Consider the following 16961-nt stretch of genomic DNA (forward strand, 5'->3'; position numbering starts at 1 on the left):
CTCCGAGCCTACACAAGACCCCTACTATTTTTCTCTTTATCTCTATTCTGCACTTGGTTGGGACAAATGCTATGCGGCGCCGCCTTCTACCCCCTAGGGGCTAGGATACCACTTCTCTTCTTCTTCTCACTTCTTACAACACCTAATGGCTATATAAAGGATATATCAGAAAAGCCTCACCGTCACTCACGCAGACCCCATTCTTGGCTACCTTCCCTTTGTTGCTAATTCCCTTCTTCCCGTATTTCCCCTTACCTTCCTTTGGGGTCTTTGCAACCTGGACTCCACGTGTTCAGTCAGGTACTCCGAGGGTCGCCGCTCACGGCCGGACCTCGCTCAGGTCCGTCCCCCAACCAAGCCGTGGCCTGCCTTGGCGAGCAGCTTTTTCGATCGGGTATTCGTCAACCGGGAACCCTTGACCCTTTCTTCTTGGTGTGCACAGTCTGGTCAACCGCGGAGGCGATGGTTCTGCTGGGGGGTGCCCTGGATCTCGCTGCAGGGCGGCGCCGGCCTCAAGGCACCTCTCTAAATCACGTTGGGGTCACCAAAAATGTAGGTGCCTTTCCCCGTCTTACTACGTGTGAGAGAAAAAATAAAATAGCAGACAAAAGCCCCTTGTTGGGGAAGGAGGCACTGAGACCCGGCTGCAAGATTTCAAAGGATGGTTTATTTCTCCAGTTAGGAAATAACCCAAAAAACTCTCCCACATTTACATCAGTGCCATCATTTATATTAGTTAAAGTAACACTAACAAAAAATACTAAATGGACCCGATTGGCCAGACGGTGTGGTGCTGTAGGTGTGGGTAGCATCTCTTCCTCCTGGTTGGCTGAGTAGCTGATGGACGTCAAACATCTTGTGCTCCATGCAGGTCAGGGTCCGGTCACTGTGGTCACTACCTAAGCTAAACTAATATGTTACATACTAAATAACAAATTATTTAAAACATTTTATGCTACTTGTCACATTTCTACATAAGTTACACACAATGATTATTGTCAGTACAATTGGGTCATTCGTGGCTTTAATTGAAGGCCTTGACCTTCATTGTGCATGTAAAAGAATCAGGCTATGTTTCACATCTCTTCTAGGTTTCAAACTAAACTCATTAGTACAAGTAAAAACATATATAGTAGTAAGAATGCTTAAGGTTAGTAGTGGGTATGTTGGGTTGGTTTCGCAGCACAGGCGAGGGTCTGGCACTTGAAAGAAATACCTTACAGGGGGTGCAGGGTCAGGATGGCAATACATTGTTCTAATGGGGGTGGGTGGCTTGCACGTTTATGAGGACGAATCGAGCAGAAAGTGCTTAGCTCATCCTTGTACACATGCCGGTTCTCAGACGAACATTGATCTCAGAGGAAGAAAACTGTAGCATATTGATTGTTGCAACTTTCTCCAGCTTCAGCGTGAGAATGGAAGCACAGAGCTTTCCTTCGCAGGGGGAGTGCAAGGGTGGGGGCCAGCCAGCTGCCTGCGCGCCTTGTGTGTGTGTGTCTCTGTCCTTGGCTGCTGCGGTGGAAAGGGGAGCTGAGCATTGCTGTACTATCGCAGTGAGGCCTGTTTGCCCAAGATGGAGTCGAAAGGGGGCACAAAAGATGGATGCCCCGTGTCTTGCTCAGTAGTCCCATCTATGCAGCAGTCAACAGTGGTTAACTTTACATAAGGGCAAGGGGCAATCCCACTACCGCAGGCACGAGGTCCAAGCCTTGTACTGAGGAGCGTACGACGCGAGAGGGCCTGAGGACCCCTCGCTCCCATACACTCTCCAGCAGCATAGGGCATGTTCAGAAGTCACATGTGCATCACTGACAGTTGCAGTGACCCAAGGTCATTGCAGTCAGAGATAGCATTTTGATTTTTACACATCTGAGCTAAAATATAATAATTGTTGTCTTATCAGTCTGGTGGCATTGAAAGTTATTAAATAAGATATACCTGGGTATGGTATGGTGACTGTTAAGAGCACACAATTATTAAAGTCAGCCCATGTAAATATATTGCTCTGAGCCCAGGTCAGTGATGTTAAGGTGCATATACCGCTGTTTTATCAAAGTGAATTGCTTCTTGCATAGCTCTCAACCTTTTTCGATGCAAAGGCGGGTGAAATCACCCGATTTTGTGTTTGGCGGGTGAGAGGCCCATTGAAATGAATGGGCGTGCACGAGGCTTGGCGGGTGACTCACCTGTTTACAAGGCGGGTGACACCCGCCAAAAGCGGGTGAGTTGAGAGCTATGTTCTTGGTAATTCACTTCAACAAAATAACCTTATATATATATATTGCAAAAAAAAAAAAGAAAAGGGAAAAAGATGATTCCTTCTTTTCCCCAAGGAGGATAGCACTCCGAGCAGTGGAATACTCGCCAGAGTAAAACTTCATCCTTGATTAGGCACAAAAGACAATGGGTTTTTCTTCCAAAATCCAGTTTTATTGTGGCATCAGCCAAAATAGAAAAAAAAGACACGGTACAACGCGTTTCACAGCCTGCTTGCTGCTTGTTCACGTACAAGTGAGTGCTCGAAGACATTGTGTATATATCCCCACTAATTCCCAACTCTATGGTTCAACAAACTGTGGTGGTCCCTTTTCAGTTTTTATTACTGCCCGTACTCAGTACCTTAAGGTTGGTAAACATGGTTGCCATTTTGTAGCGGCTATTGCAAATACTTTTTTGTATGTTGAACTGCTAATATACCTTTGCCAAAACTGAAGAAACCATGATGTAAAACCTGAATGCCACTGCTAAAATAGCAGGAGTTTTTTTACAATCAAATGGCATGTCGACCTTAATGGACAAGACAATTGTCTAAACTTATTACAATAATGTGCATAGTGCTAATAGATTGTAAGCAGGTCACAAAGTGCATAAGGTATATAGCGAGTCAATAAGTGCTTCGTTACGCATGGCCATTTTAAAGAGCAGTTTTTTGTATAAAAATCTAGCTCAGGATGGATTCATATATATATGAATATATATGATATATTGAGGTGTAAGGAGACTTGGGGTGGGAATGGTGGATGGCAAGGTTAGGAGGGTGAAATGGGAGGAAGGAGTGGTACCCCTATTTAATTGTTTTTTTTAAAACACCCACAATTTAATTTTGTCTAAGTGAATTACAACAAAAAAACAATGGAGAGCCATCAAGGTGATGTATATTCATGGCTAGTCTGGCTGTCTCCTGTGCTCCAAATGAGACAAACACCAGTATACTGCATTACTTTGATTCACTGGGATGAGGGGTAACACCTCCCCTTAGGGCACAGGCACACTCACCAGAAATTCTTACTGAGGGTCACTCACATAACAAAAGCCAGCCTCACACCAGGAAGATGCACAACAGAGTGCCTCTGAAGTCAGCATGCATGGTAAAAGAGAGGTATTAGAGCAGCCACAGAGTGAAGGTAGACCTTGGAAAGGGTTTCACCATCTTGGTGTCTGTTGGGGCTCTGTCCTTTTGTCCCCTTCATTTGAGGAACGAAAAGCCACTGAGTCGAATGTCAGAAGGCTTGGCCCACTTGTTACACCAACAGGTTGAACCCTTCGCAACATGCTTGTTTTGGGCCGTGCCCTGCAAAATGTTGTCTTGATAAGAAGGGGTTTCCCCTTCCTTCCTTGATTCCTCATTGGACTTTCTAGAAAAAAGGAATAGTTCTCTGGACATATATCGGGAGTACAATCCATTCCAGGTATAAAGGCAGAAGAGAACATTGGGGGTTAACTGTTGTGGACCAAGGCCCGACACTCATGACAGCCAAACTACATGTGCTGGGTGTGCAGAGCAAAAAGGACTCACCTTGCCCTAGAGCCCTTGGACTTGGACTCAGAGAAACCTGAGAATCTAATGCTGCCTGGAATCCTGTTTTGCTGCTTCGAGCTGCCTTTAAGCTGATTCTACCATACTTGGTGCACAAGCCATCAGAGAACCTGCGGTATTGCTTTTTGCACACTTTTGCATCTTAAAACCTCTGACTGCATCTTCAAACCAGCACAACACCATCTAACACCAGTAGCACTCTCTGCAGCCCTAACTCGAATGCCAGCTCACTGCTAGGCAGGCACACAAGTGCTGCATTTTGAGAATTACTTTGATCCAACAGGATCTCTTCTCAACGAGACTGCATCACTGACTTGTATCGCTGGAAATTATAATTTGACATGCCGATTTAGGGGAACCCTTGTCTCAACCCAACTTGAAAATTAACCTATCCCTGTTGGACCCAACCAAACTGCATTGTCTCAAGTGCCAACTGAAACTGTACATACCCCTTCTCAAAGCTGAATCACTGCTGGGTCAACCTGAATCAATTAATCTCAAATCTAGTTCGACCACCAAAAAGTGCCTAAAGGTCTTGCACTATGCTGTCAAGCCTGCCAAGAAAATAATAAGGTACTGTTGCAAGGCCCTTCCTGCTGTCACCCTTTCTGGGACCGAGTGCCTTGCAAACCCCATTGTTAAGATTATTGTTCAAGAGATCCTTTTTGAAATTTGACACTGCTGCAGTTTTCAGCCTGAACACACCTGGTTAAGTACCCAGAGTGCCATACATTACTATCTGCATCATTTCTGTTACTTCGTGTTGGTGTGTTTTCCTTGTTCATTCTAAATAGTTTTTTGCATTTTGTGTTGCTACATAAAAGTGTATATATTTTTTAAAGACCATTGATTGGCCATTCTTTTATTTTGGAGACTTTGCAATATTTATGTATGAGTTGTTATCACTTCACACCCTCCTGAAAGTACAACCTACATTACCACAAAAGGCAACAGAGGTATACCCATCGGGATGTGTCTGTTTTACCTTTATGATTGGATCACTGCTATACTATTATGGGGTGAGTAGGCAGTTTAGCCCTGTAATCCTGCAGAGCAGTTGTCATTTTGTCACAATCACATTAGCTACTCTTTTCTGCTTTCAATGATTGGCATAAGTGTTTCACTTAGCTGTTTGAAGCTTGCTGTACTAGTCAAACAATATATCTGACAACAACCAGAATACCTTACAGGACAACCTTTTATCAGTGAAGAATCCATTGACGCTAGATGTAAATCTCTTGGAAGGGAGGTCATGCCTTACCTTAAAATCAACATTTTCCAAACCTCCATGTTCTAATCACTATTTCAGACGTATTGCCTTTTCAGAATGCTTTAAACACATCCTTTACACTGCATTTTCTTCTACAGCTATCTTAATGTATTTGTAAACTGTGTTGGTGGATAGCATGTTGTTTTTAGAATCAGGCACATACATTGGTCTTGGCTTCATTATACAAGTAGTTAAGTTAGTTATCTTTTTTAAAGATTTACCAGCATTTAAATTGCAATGCTAATTTAAGGAAAGAAATTCTTTTTGAGTAGATTGTTCGTTTTCAACATTTCTAGTTATAACTATTTGGTTAAAGAGTTTAAAAATGACCGAACAACTGTGCAGCAAGCAGTGTTGCATTAAATGTACATAAAAGAAAAGGATATCTGGTTTATAATTTTCTTTGATGAATATTTCAGATAAAATGCATTATGACACCAACGGCCCTTTATATGTTGTCCGCTCAATAAAATAGGGAATTATTTTAAATGTTGTGGAGCTCATTTATGAAGACTGGAAGGTTTTTTGGAGTTTATTAAGTTTAAACTGTTCTACGTTTTAACCTTGTTCTACATTCTCAACAGGTAAATCTGGTTTGTAAATTTGTTGATATTTTTAAATGAACAATATAAAGTTAAATTATAGATCAAAATAAGTTCAACCAATTTTCCAAATTTGTGAATGGTTGTTTTAGACCATTGAGTATGGTGTAGTAAGATCTAAGATGCATGTAGGCATTTTAAGAAAATGAAATAATTATTTATTAAATAAAAGAAGTTCAGCAGTCAATAAAGTCCCACTTCTACAAACCACAAATGTCTAACTTGTTTTACTAAACGTCATAGAAACAATTTTAACATTTGAAACCAACCTTCACGTTTTAACGCTTCTAAAGCAATGCTCTACATAGTATCCTCCAATGAAAACTATTTAAACATATTTTTATCTTCCTAAACCTATGTTTGAAGTGTGGATTTTCTGAATAATCATAAGAACATTTTATTGAATGCCTTAACAGTCTCTTAAATTTCCCTTGAGTTGTTTGTAATTTGACAAGCATGCTAACAATGTAAAACTCTTCAATTGTCAATTTACCTTTTTTAACAACAATTAGGCTTGTTACATCTTGGTCCGAGTATGTGGACAACTGTTCAACCCTCTTTTTCAATGAACTTGCATACATCTCTTAAACAAATGAAATGCCTACACAATGAACAAGTAATCATAATTACGTATTTAAGTCGATGATGTTTAAGAAAGGCTTTTTAGAAGTCAGCACAGTGACACTATAGTGAGGGAAGGACGCAGGGACAGATAACGATTCAGGCAAGATCTTGCTGCGTGGTACATTAGGGATCATTTTACACTAATTTTTAATAGCGTTAGCACTTACATGCTGTTGTAGCCCCTGCATGCAATTTGAAACATTTACAAAACTGAGTTGAAAAGTGTGCAAAGTAAAACCAGGAAAAATCGTTTTTACACTTCACTTTTACTCTCCATTTTGTAAAAATGTAAGTGCAGCCTGTATATTATGCTTTACAAACATCACCTACAATAGATTCCTATGGAATATGCCCTCTTTTATCAGGTCCTGTCGGATTTCATATGAATCCATTAGGTTAACACCTGCCTGAATATCTCATGCTAGCGTTAAACCACATTCTTTTTGACGTCAGAAAATGAAAGCATGGCATAAATGTTAATTCGATTTTTTGATACATCTCTGCCTTCAAATGGAACTAAAATGGCCTGGATTATAAAAGTAAGTAGTAATTGTCTAACCCCTTGCTTCTATACCTTATCTTTGCACACCACTGTGTGTACAATTACCCCTTTAGTTGCCGTTTTCAGGAAACATTATTGAAATGTTTACATTTGATTTTTATGTTTATATATTTAATATTGAATATGAGTGCTGTGGCCAATACAACAAAGTTACTGGTGCTGGTAATGGTGACGAGTATTCAGAGATATTTATTTTGTTTTTACTCAGGTTGTCTAATGGAACAAGTTTCAATATTCTGACCAATACCACAAAATGCAAATATTGAATTGTAAACTAACGATTGGTACCATGTAGTTCCTTTTTCCAACTTTATGTTTACATGACACACATAGGAGTTACTGAAAACAAATCTACAATGCCATCATTAAATGTCCTGTTAGCTTGTACGATACACCAATTACCAATCTACACTCCCAAACATGGTTTCAACACACCTTTCTTTATATCATTTACATTCTAGTAAAAAGATAGTCTGTGATTTTCACTTACTGTTCTCACCTGCCATTGCCTCATTTATGTAAGTGTGGCTTGAGAAACCATAAGTGGTGGCAGAGCCAGCAACCTCCCCATTTGGCATAGAAGTAGCTGCAGGCACTCCTACAAGCAAATAACAAGGATAAGTAAACACTGGCACATGTATTAGTGTGAGCTCAATGTCAACTGTATACACAACAAGCCTCACGATTTGTTAATCTTTGTATTTTTTCAACTTCCATTTGGTAAGACGTTATGTGAAAAAAAGTACATGAATATAGACCTCAGCAAAAAGTAAGAGGGACCCAGATTTACAGTCATAGGTGTATAATAGTATACACAAATTGATAATATGATTAACAAAGTAATGGTACAAAACAGAGATAAAGCAGGGTACATTATCATAAAAGCCAGGAAAAAGGCCCTACTGACATGCGCTGTATGCCAAACATGCCACTCTGAGGACTGAAAAGCATGCACATGGATTGTTATCTTTTAGGCCTGTGCAGCAGTAAACCCCAAACGATTATATATTTTCTATAGAGGATTCAAAGGAAGGAATCCAAGTACAGGGTCAATACAGGTTGGAGAATCTCACTCCTCTCCATTAGGAATTGGGAACTGTCATTCCTTCAATGTATCATAGCAGATGCCTTATTTGTCACTATACGTTGTACTATAAGATGATGGGAAAAGGTCAAAAAATTGTAGGGATGATATGGAAATGGAAGGTGGAGAGATGGTTTTCATCTCATTCTTAAAAACCTGAAATATGGTAAAGCGTCTCAGGTAAAGGGAGAGATTTCTCCAAAAGTTTGGGGTGTGCAAGGGGAAGGAATTGTCTCTCTTTGCTAGCCTCTAGGTCCTGCAGCTTCAGCTTGTTGGAAGTGGTAATCAAGAGAGGATGTGATGCTCAACCAGATAGTCCTGTTTCATTGTATGTACAACGGTAGACGATGTTGAGTAACTTCAATACAGATGTACAGTTATGTCCTAGATGTACAGAAAAAAACAATATGAATCTAAACGTGTGCAGTTTCACCCTTAAAGCATGCCCACTTTAGCATGGTAAACACCCTTTACAGTGCAAGACTTGAGTCAGGGAGGCTAGTGAGCTCAAACTGCCTGTCGATATGGGAGAGTAAGAGAGCTTGCACAGTTCTGTGTACGTTGATAGGGGAAGACAGTATTTCATCCAGTTAAGGAGTGTGAGTTGGTATCAAGATGTGTATGATTATGTTTATTAAGGGATGGTTGGGGTCTATGCAGAAACAAAGAGACTTGGCACTAGAGTGTAGGGTTGAGTGACCTAGGTAGCAGCATGTTTGCCAGCAAAGCTTTTATTTAGGGCTTCTGGTTGCCTACGTTTAGAAAGCTGAACTCAGTTGGGTCCAGATTGAAATAAATTAGAGCATATAAATTTGGATGCTGCCTAGACAAGTTCTGTTGGGGTGTATGCTCCTGATGGATGAGACCTCCAGCCTGACCTGTGTTGTCATTGGCATAATGATGAAGGGCAATATTTTGCTTCGACAGAAAGACACACATAGTTCACATGTATAACTTAAGTATCACTGGGAAAAAAATAAAACATTTGAGGACTCCAAAGTTAAATTTGAGAATAATTGGTTTAATCTACATGATGCAAACTGCGGCAGAGTATTGTTGGTTGGTGAAGAAGTAGGGCAAGGTCAATAGAAGTCAGGAAGAGGAAATAGGCAGCGGTAGGGAATTTGATTGGAGAAATGTATGGGAAGTTATCCACATTGGAGATTATTTTGAGGGATTCTAGGCTGCTTTTTAAGGAATCAATCATTAGTGTTTGAATGTGTTTGATATAGGGGTACAATAGGAGCTCTGTGGTTCATCTAATTAATGATGATCAAGGTTGCTGTATTATATGCGCCTATTAAGGCGTGCGCCCCACCTAGTAAGGCACGCACCCCGGAAGTGCCTGGTAATGCTGTTTGGACTAGATGGGCTGCAGGTTGTGATTCTTCTGCCTCTCTTGCCGAGTTTCGACGGGCGTCCTTAAGAGGAAGCTTCTGCCACGCCGCAACACGAGAGGACTCCTGTTAAACATTCAATGTTTCAGTGACGCGCTACCCCGTCCAACCCCTGCCTTTCCCGACAGCCCATATAAGGGCACCGGTACGCACTCCCGCACAGGTGCCTGGAAGTGCTGTTTGGGCTGGACGGGCTGCAGATTGTGATTCTTCTGCCTCCCTTGCCGAGTTTCGACGGGCGTCCTTAAGAGGAATCTTCTGCCACATCACAACACGAGAGGACTCCTGTTAAACATTTAAGTAATTATCATTTTAAAATCTGGATATTCTTTTATGACTCGACTCGCGCTGAGTCCATAAAAGACTTTTCTAAAGACTTGCGCTGACTCGCGCACACGTAGCGTAATCCTTTTTTTCTTCTCATTTTTTCTGCAGTGTTTCAGTGATGCGCTGCCCCGCCCACCACCTGCCTTTCCAGACAGCCCATATAACGGCACGAGTACGCGCATCCTTGCGCGCACTCCGGAAGTGCCTGGAAGTGCTGTTTGGGCTGTTCGGCTGGTCCGGGTGGCGTGGTGGCATATTGGCAAGTAATTGTGATTAATTGATCACTGCATATTCTTGTTGCTTTTGAATCTCAAATTTATATTGGAGTTCTTGTATGTGTTTCCTAATATTTGATATATTTGATAGAAAGCTTAGATTGAGTACTGTTTACACTAACTAGATTTAAAGGTACTGTCCCGGGTATTGTAGTAGAGGTAATAATTTACCGATCTGTCCCATATACTTATTTGTGATTGTGGTGAACTATGGCCAGTGGGTAAATAAGTGGCAAGGTATGTAAAATAATACCAAAACCTGTAAAAGATACTGAGGCCTTAACTCTGCATGTCCCCAGGAACGAAGATAATGAATATGGCAGTCCGGTATTTATGCAAGCAAATATTGCAATAACGAATACGAGTGATTCTGTGCCCACTGTGCTTGAAGGTGAGGCAATGAACGTACATACCACGGTATCTACACCAAGTAGGTACATACAGGGAACAGCCTCTTTTCCCCTGAAAGAGATGTACGATGGATAACGTTCAGTCCAGCGTAGCTTTCTTAGCATGCGTGAAGACCAAAACCCCATTCAACCCACCATTCCACCTCGGGATCTCTTTAATCAGGGTACTACAGAGGATTCAATGTTGCCACCTATCATAATGGCTGAATTGGGAAAACGTGTCTGTATGTGCTTGGGAACATCAACTCCTGCTAATCCCGGACATGGTGGTATTGAGGAAGTGTACCTTTTTGGTGCTCGCGCAGTAGACGCGGATATTTCTCATATTCCGTTGGTGGGACCTTTTGCCCTCACCCTAGCTCCACCTATTATATCTAATTACTCTACCAGTAATGATTAGCAAAATTTGGAGGCAAATCAAACCTCATGAGAAGGAGTTAGAGCCTGCTCCAGCCCAGTGGATTTAAAGCAGATATCATTGGCAGCCCATGAAGCATCGCAAATTACATCTCTGGGCGTGTCACATGCATTAAATGATTTTGAAATGGCAGAACATACATTCCCTGTACTGACAAGGATTTTGAATTTACTAGATAGAGGGCACAAACTGACACATCTGGAAATTAGAGAACTGAAACAGACAACCAACGAAACTCTCATGAAAATAAGCAAACTTGAGGGTTACCTGATAGGTAATGGTAAAGTTAACCCTACCAAGATGTCTCAAATTGCACCAGACAGAGGGATTCCTGTTAATTCCCAGTCCACACCAACACAAGAAATCATACTTCACTCTAGAACTGCGCAACCTAATCTATCTGAGAAACCATATGTTGTCTCTTCGAGATCATATGCCAAAGTCTTGGATAAAACACTGATGTTAACCAAAAGTACGCAAGCAGAGGGATATTGTAAGGTGCCAATGGATATGGACACAATTAACACAAAATTAGACATGCTTGAATCAGTGGTAACACAACTAGCATGCAAAGTAACGCATTGTTTTTCTACTTATCCCTCGCATTCCCCAGTGACCAATCAAGTTGTCAGTGGAGTATCTATAGATAGCCCCTCTGCTCTCATAGATCTGATTGAAAAGGAAAAAGTATATTTCGAAAGTGCAGAGATAGGTAGCATAGCACAAAATCAGACTGCTTTCCCGCTGATTGAAAATAAAGGGTTTGCTTCTGGTCCTTATATGTCTCGTAGACATAAACGTATCCATACACGTCATCTGAAAAGGAACTCACGGCCCAAACATGTGGTGAAGGCCATTGGTAAAAAGATATCAGTTGGCTCTTCACAAACCGGCAATAAGGATGACGTGGTAGCCATTAGTCCTGCTGAAGGGGGCACATTTGATCTAGATCAGCTAGATGAAGAAAACAAAAATGCGCTCCAGATATCGAAAACAGGTATGGTAGAGCCCAGAAGGATGAGGGTAACAAAACAAAGAATGCAAAAAAAAAAAAAAAAATGTAAAAATGTCAATGATTCTTTAGAAAATTCTGGAGGATCAATAGGCAATGTGGGGAACAAAATGGTATTGCAACCCTGCCTGGATGCGTCAATAATTGTCAAAGCTAAACCATCTAAGCAATCCCAACTTTTGTCCTTTTTTCCATTAAAGGGATCTTCTAAAATTACAGCAAATAACTTAAAAATGAAGAATGACATGAAATGCAAATCAAATGTATTTCCTCCTCCACTGAAGGAAAGCGGGACTGTTCCCCCCGCCATGCCCAATTTAGAGATCGAACATCCAGATGCAACTGAAGTGAACAAGATTGTAAGCTCAAATCTCAAGCAACCACCTAATATTGTCGGAATAGGTGCACAGGTGAATTGAATAGGTCCCCCTATGGAGCCTCCAACATCTGCAACCAATGAATGTGACAAGGAAATGCTGAATATAAAACAATGGCATAGTGATGAGGATGTAAATGGTAAAAAAAGGCTCAACCGTTTGCACTTATTGCAAATCTTCAATCTCATTCCATCTCTAAGATGTCTGAGATCAGAGGACATTGAATGGCTTGAACTTCACAACACGAACAATAATAGAATGGTATGTAAGACTCATTTGCTCATAATAACCAAGATGCTGCGTGAACATAGCATGGATTTTGAACAGTGAGGGCTGGAACTCTTCCATTTTGAGTACCAGGAGGCAGCGAAAAGCTTTTTACAATTTCCACCACCTACGTACTCCTCTAATGAAGCAATTCCCTCAACAAGCGAAGGCCTCAAGGATAGAGAAATATCTGAACTCTCTCAACTTGCCAACCTAACCGCAGCAATTAAGGATTGGTCATGGTTGATCCCCCTAGCCAAGTCTTTAAATGAAGTAAAACCAATTACAGATACCTCATAGTAACCATGAAAGGATGAATGAACTATCCATTCTATCCTGGAATACATGCAGGTTAAAACATTTTAATACATGGCTGCATAACTTTCCCTCACATGTTCAAACGTCCATAATCATAGTACAGGAAACTATGAATTTACATACTTTCATGGCGAATGGTTTTATACATATGTAGCAATGGCTACGCTTGGTAGGGGGGGATGCCCCCATGGAGGATTTGCAATTTGTATCAATAATACTCTAAATATTAGATCAGAGTTGGTACAAGATATGGACAACATATTAGTTATTGAATTCTCTTTCATGGCTGAATCTACTGCCCCATTTTTTGTAATTGCTCTATATTGGAATCCCATGAAACAGCCTTTGGATGCAATATTTACTCAGCTGAATTCACTTCTGGAAGTTATATATTCCCGCCACCCCGAATACTTTATTATCATTGGAGGGGACTTTAATGCATGTTGCATTGGATATGTTGGCAATAATCGAAGTATCCGTCCATCAACTTCAGGCACAATCTAATGGTGAAAGATGGAGATGTTTTTTGGAAAGTTGGGACATCTACATCCAAGAGTTTGGCTACGGGGCTTTGCCATATACCTGGCGGCGGAATAAGCAAAACTCCAGAATTGACTATTTAGCCGTCTCACACACTCTTGCTCTATTGGTGGCCCATATATTCACCCTAGATGTCCAGTTTGGGGATCATGTAATTATTGGCACAACAATTAGGGTGAATGGATCCATACTTCCGAATAACCCTGTGCTTTCATGTGTAGAGGTTGATCATACTTCCTTATCAATAAGATGGAACGATAACTTATGTCAAAAATTAAATAATATCATCAAAAAAGCAGACAATTGGTCGGATATATTACCCTATGCATATAGCGACATAATTAACATTGAGAAATATTACACCGAGTTGATAGCGGCTAAATTGCTCTGATTAGGCAGGTCTAGTCGAACTGTGGCAAATAACAACCGCCCATGCCGTAACGTTGAGATCTACAGACTAAAATGTCTTAAAAATAGACAGATTAGCAGATTAGGGAAGTCCTGCCTAACAATTGCCGAACACATGATCTTGAAAAGAAAGATCTGTAATACATATACCAACAAATGTCGCAGTATAAAACACCACCTCAAAATACAAGACAACCAAAAGATGGTCTCCTTTCTTTGTACAAACAATAGGAGATCTATATGGGCCATGCTGCGATTTGGCTTGCATAAAAAGACAGACGGGCTGGAATCGCCTATATCTGCATCTATATGGACAACCTTCTTATTAGATATATACCAACTTCCCGCCAGATTCTGTAATAAGGCTTCTTGTTATTTCATCCCTGCTGTATCTCTGTCCTGCCCTTGGTCGGCAAAAGATATAGAATGGGCAATATTAAAGTTGAATTACTCGAAAGCTGCAGGTCCAGACAGTATTCCTGTTGTGTTATGAAACAGGACCCTGGTTTTTGGGCCCATGTGTGTAAAATAAAATTTGATAATATCTGTAGAACACACAGGATACCTACGTAATCGAACATCGCGATTGTGGTCCCTATATGGAAAAAGGATGGACGTGAAGACCCAGCGAGCTATCAAGATATTGCTTTATTAGACGCATCAGAGAATCTGTTGTCGATACTTATTCTCAATTAATTAGAATCACACATGAAACGAACAAATATGCTTTCACGATTTCAAGTGAGTTTTTGTCGCTCAATGGGAACCCCCCTGAACGCTACTATTTTAGCGCATCTTCTGGCAGAATCGAGAAATGGTGAATGTGGCCCGATCTATATGGCATCTTTGGATTTAACAGCAGCCTTTGATACAGTAATTCACTCTTTGCTGTGGTCCAAATTAGTTACCTCTCGCAGCTCGCCTCAATTGGAGGCGTCTTAACAACTTCTGAAAAATTCTAGATCCACCGCAGAATTCTCTGTATGAGAATATCACCGGTTTGATAGCAGCGAATCATCCTAAATCTATTAAGAGATACCATGACGAAATGTTAGCTCTGCTAGACACTATTAATGTGACGATTGGTGAACTTTGACTGTGCCCCATATATGTAAATAAAAGCTTTTCGAATGTGACTGGACGGTTACAATTGAGTCTATATCAAAGTACAAACAGTACACTGAAATCGCTCACTTTCCTACTAAACGCACACCAAGATTGAGATATCTGGTCCAATTCTCAGGCAAAATAGCACATGATATGTATTTACGTTTCAAACTAAATCAGTTTGCCACTAATGAAAAAATGCAATCTTGGTGTAAAGAACCTAGTGGGGTGAACTCTGGTACATTTTGGTTTTGTCTTAATACTACTATGAAAGAATCATTACAACATCTTACAGTGTACTCTGGATACTTTGAAACATATTGAGAGCTATTTTTGGGGAGGCAAATGTCAGTTCCACGCTGTGCGGTAGATAATGGTGGTGGATTTGCTGTATGTGGGGGTCAAATGTTACACTGGTTTTAGCATTACTACGATTACTGCACATAATCAATGTAGAATTACAGCAAAAGCTATCTGTGTGTGGCTAGCCATTGTGGTAAATTCTTGTTATTTGTATGCCTTATAATCAATGAAGTGCAAAAGGGGGGAATAACGGATTTATATAATCTAGTAGGGTATATTCCCATTAGAAGCGCTCGATCAACAAACTTGGTAGATGCAGAAGAAGCCAAAAATAATTAAACAAACACCATTTTGTATAGCATAGACATTAGGAAATTTCCAAATAGTTGGTATGGCAATGATAAGAGGATGTTGGGCTCTGGTTACTATTGTAAACCAAGCTGTGTTCACTGAAAAAGTATTGCTGCATATGTGGGGCTAACATTTGATTTTTAATTGAATGGTGCCAATAATGTACTATACACGGGTATATTGCTCACATTTTTTTAGTAGACTATACCCATATAATGACAAATTGAACTTTGACAATGTTATTAGTGTTCATTATTTCTGTGAAATAGAAAGAATATGAAAAGAGGTGAGCATTTGTAACTATTGCCACCATAATTTTCATTTTTAAATGTACATATGTAAAGTACTAAGTTTTTTGAAAATTGGTAAATGAAAATTGTATTGTTGTAAGAGTTTGTTAAACAAACTAAACACAACAAATATAAAAATAAAAATGATATGCGCTTATTTAGTAAATGCAGATGCAATAGATATTATTGAATTTGTCAGAGTTGAACATGTTGTGGGTTTGGGTTAATATAGTGATTGACTGTATCAAATCAGCCTTTGCTTTCTTGTCAGCATCTGAGATGATACTGATACATTGACAGGTTTTGTTTTGCAGATTCTGAGTTTTGGAACTGGGCTCACAGTTTTCAGAGTTTGAAAGCAGTGAGGTTTTCAGTAGTCTATGAGGAGCAAGAGTTGTCTCAAGTTTAATATACAATTGGTTATGTTAGCACAAGTCAGAGCAATCTAGGTTGCAGCATTATGACAAATATTCAAAGATTTAACACGTACTAAAGATAAACAGGCGAGAACATTATATAGAGTGTGAATCTCCAATGACAAAGAAACAGAAATAAAATATACCACTGGCAGTAGTGTCCAAAGTCAGTATGGTACAGCTAGAGTAAGATAGTGGCACTTGTGGAAGGTTGCTGGGTCTTAGGACTGTTATATCCAGTGTTCCTAAAACCCACAAGGAGACCCAAAGAGTCTGTAAATAAGAAAGATGGAGCACTGCATCTCATCTTGAGGAATGTTATAGGTTTTTCGATCAGACTCATTCATATAATCCCTCCATAAGCAAATCTATTAAATATCCTGTTAGCTTTGATATAGTTTCAACACACTTTTCTTTATATTATTTACGACCTTGTAAAAAGACTGTGTGTGATTTTTACTTACGGTTCTCTCCTGCCATTTTTTCATCATTTATGTACGTGTCGTTTGTGAAACCATAGGTGGTGGTAGAGCCAGCAAGCTCCCCATTTGGCATAGAGGTAGCTGCAGGCACTCCTACAAGGAAAGAACAAGAGTAAGTAAACAGGGACACAGGTAGTAGTGTGAGATCAATGTAAACTGTAACCACACAAAGCCTCAATATTCCCATGTAGACAATGCGTTAATCTTTGTTTTTGTTCTACTCCTCTCCAAAAAGAAGGAGGAACACATATCTACAGTCAAATGTTGTATAATAGTATACCAATATTGCAAATATTATCAACAA

At 40.2% G+C, this 16961-nt stretch overlaps 1 protein-coding gene across 1 annotated transcript in view; it reads right to left on the minus strand.

Annotated features, from left to right (window-relative positions):
- The window catches only part of LOC138566342 (protein SSUH2 homolog), a 274538-nt gene that overhangs the window by 230194 nt on the left and 27383 nt on the right, over positions 1-16961 (minus strand). Inside the window, exons 3-4 of the mRNA XM_069643487.1 lie at positions 16640-16750; positions 7366-7473 (exon numbers count right to left, since the gene is read on the minus strand). Of these exons, the coding sequence (XP_069499588.1) occupies positions 7366-7473; positions 16640-16750 (219 nt within the window). The remainder of the gene's footprint in view (positions 1-7365; positions 7474-16639; positions 16751-16961) is intronic.

Source organism: Ambystoma mexicanum, chromosome 2p (genome assembly GCF_040938575.1).
Source record: "Ambystoma mexicanum isolate Mex_15411 chromosome 2p, UKY_AmexF1_1, whole genome shotgun sequence".
Classification (NCBI taxonomy): Eukaryota; Metazoa; Chordata; class Amphibia; order Caudata; family Ambystomatidae; genus Ambystoma; species Ambystoma mexicanum.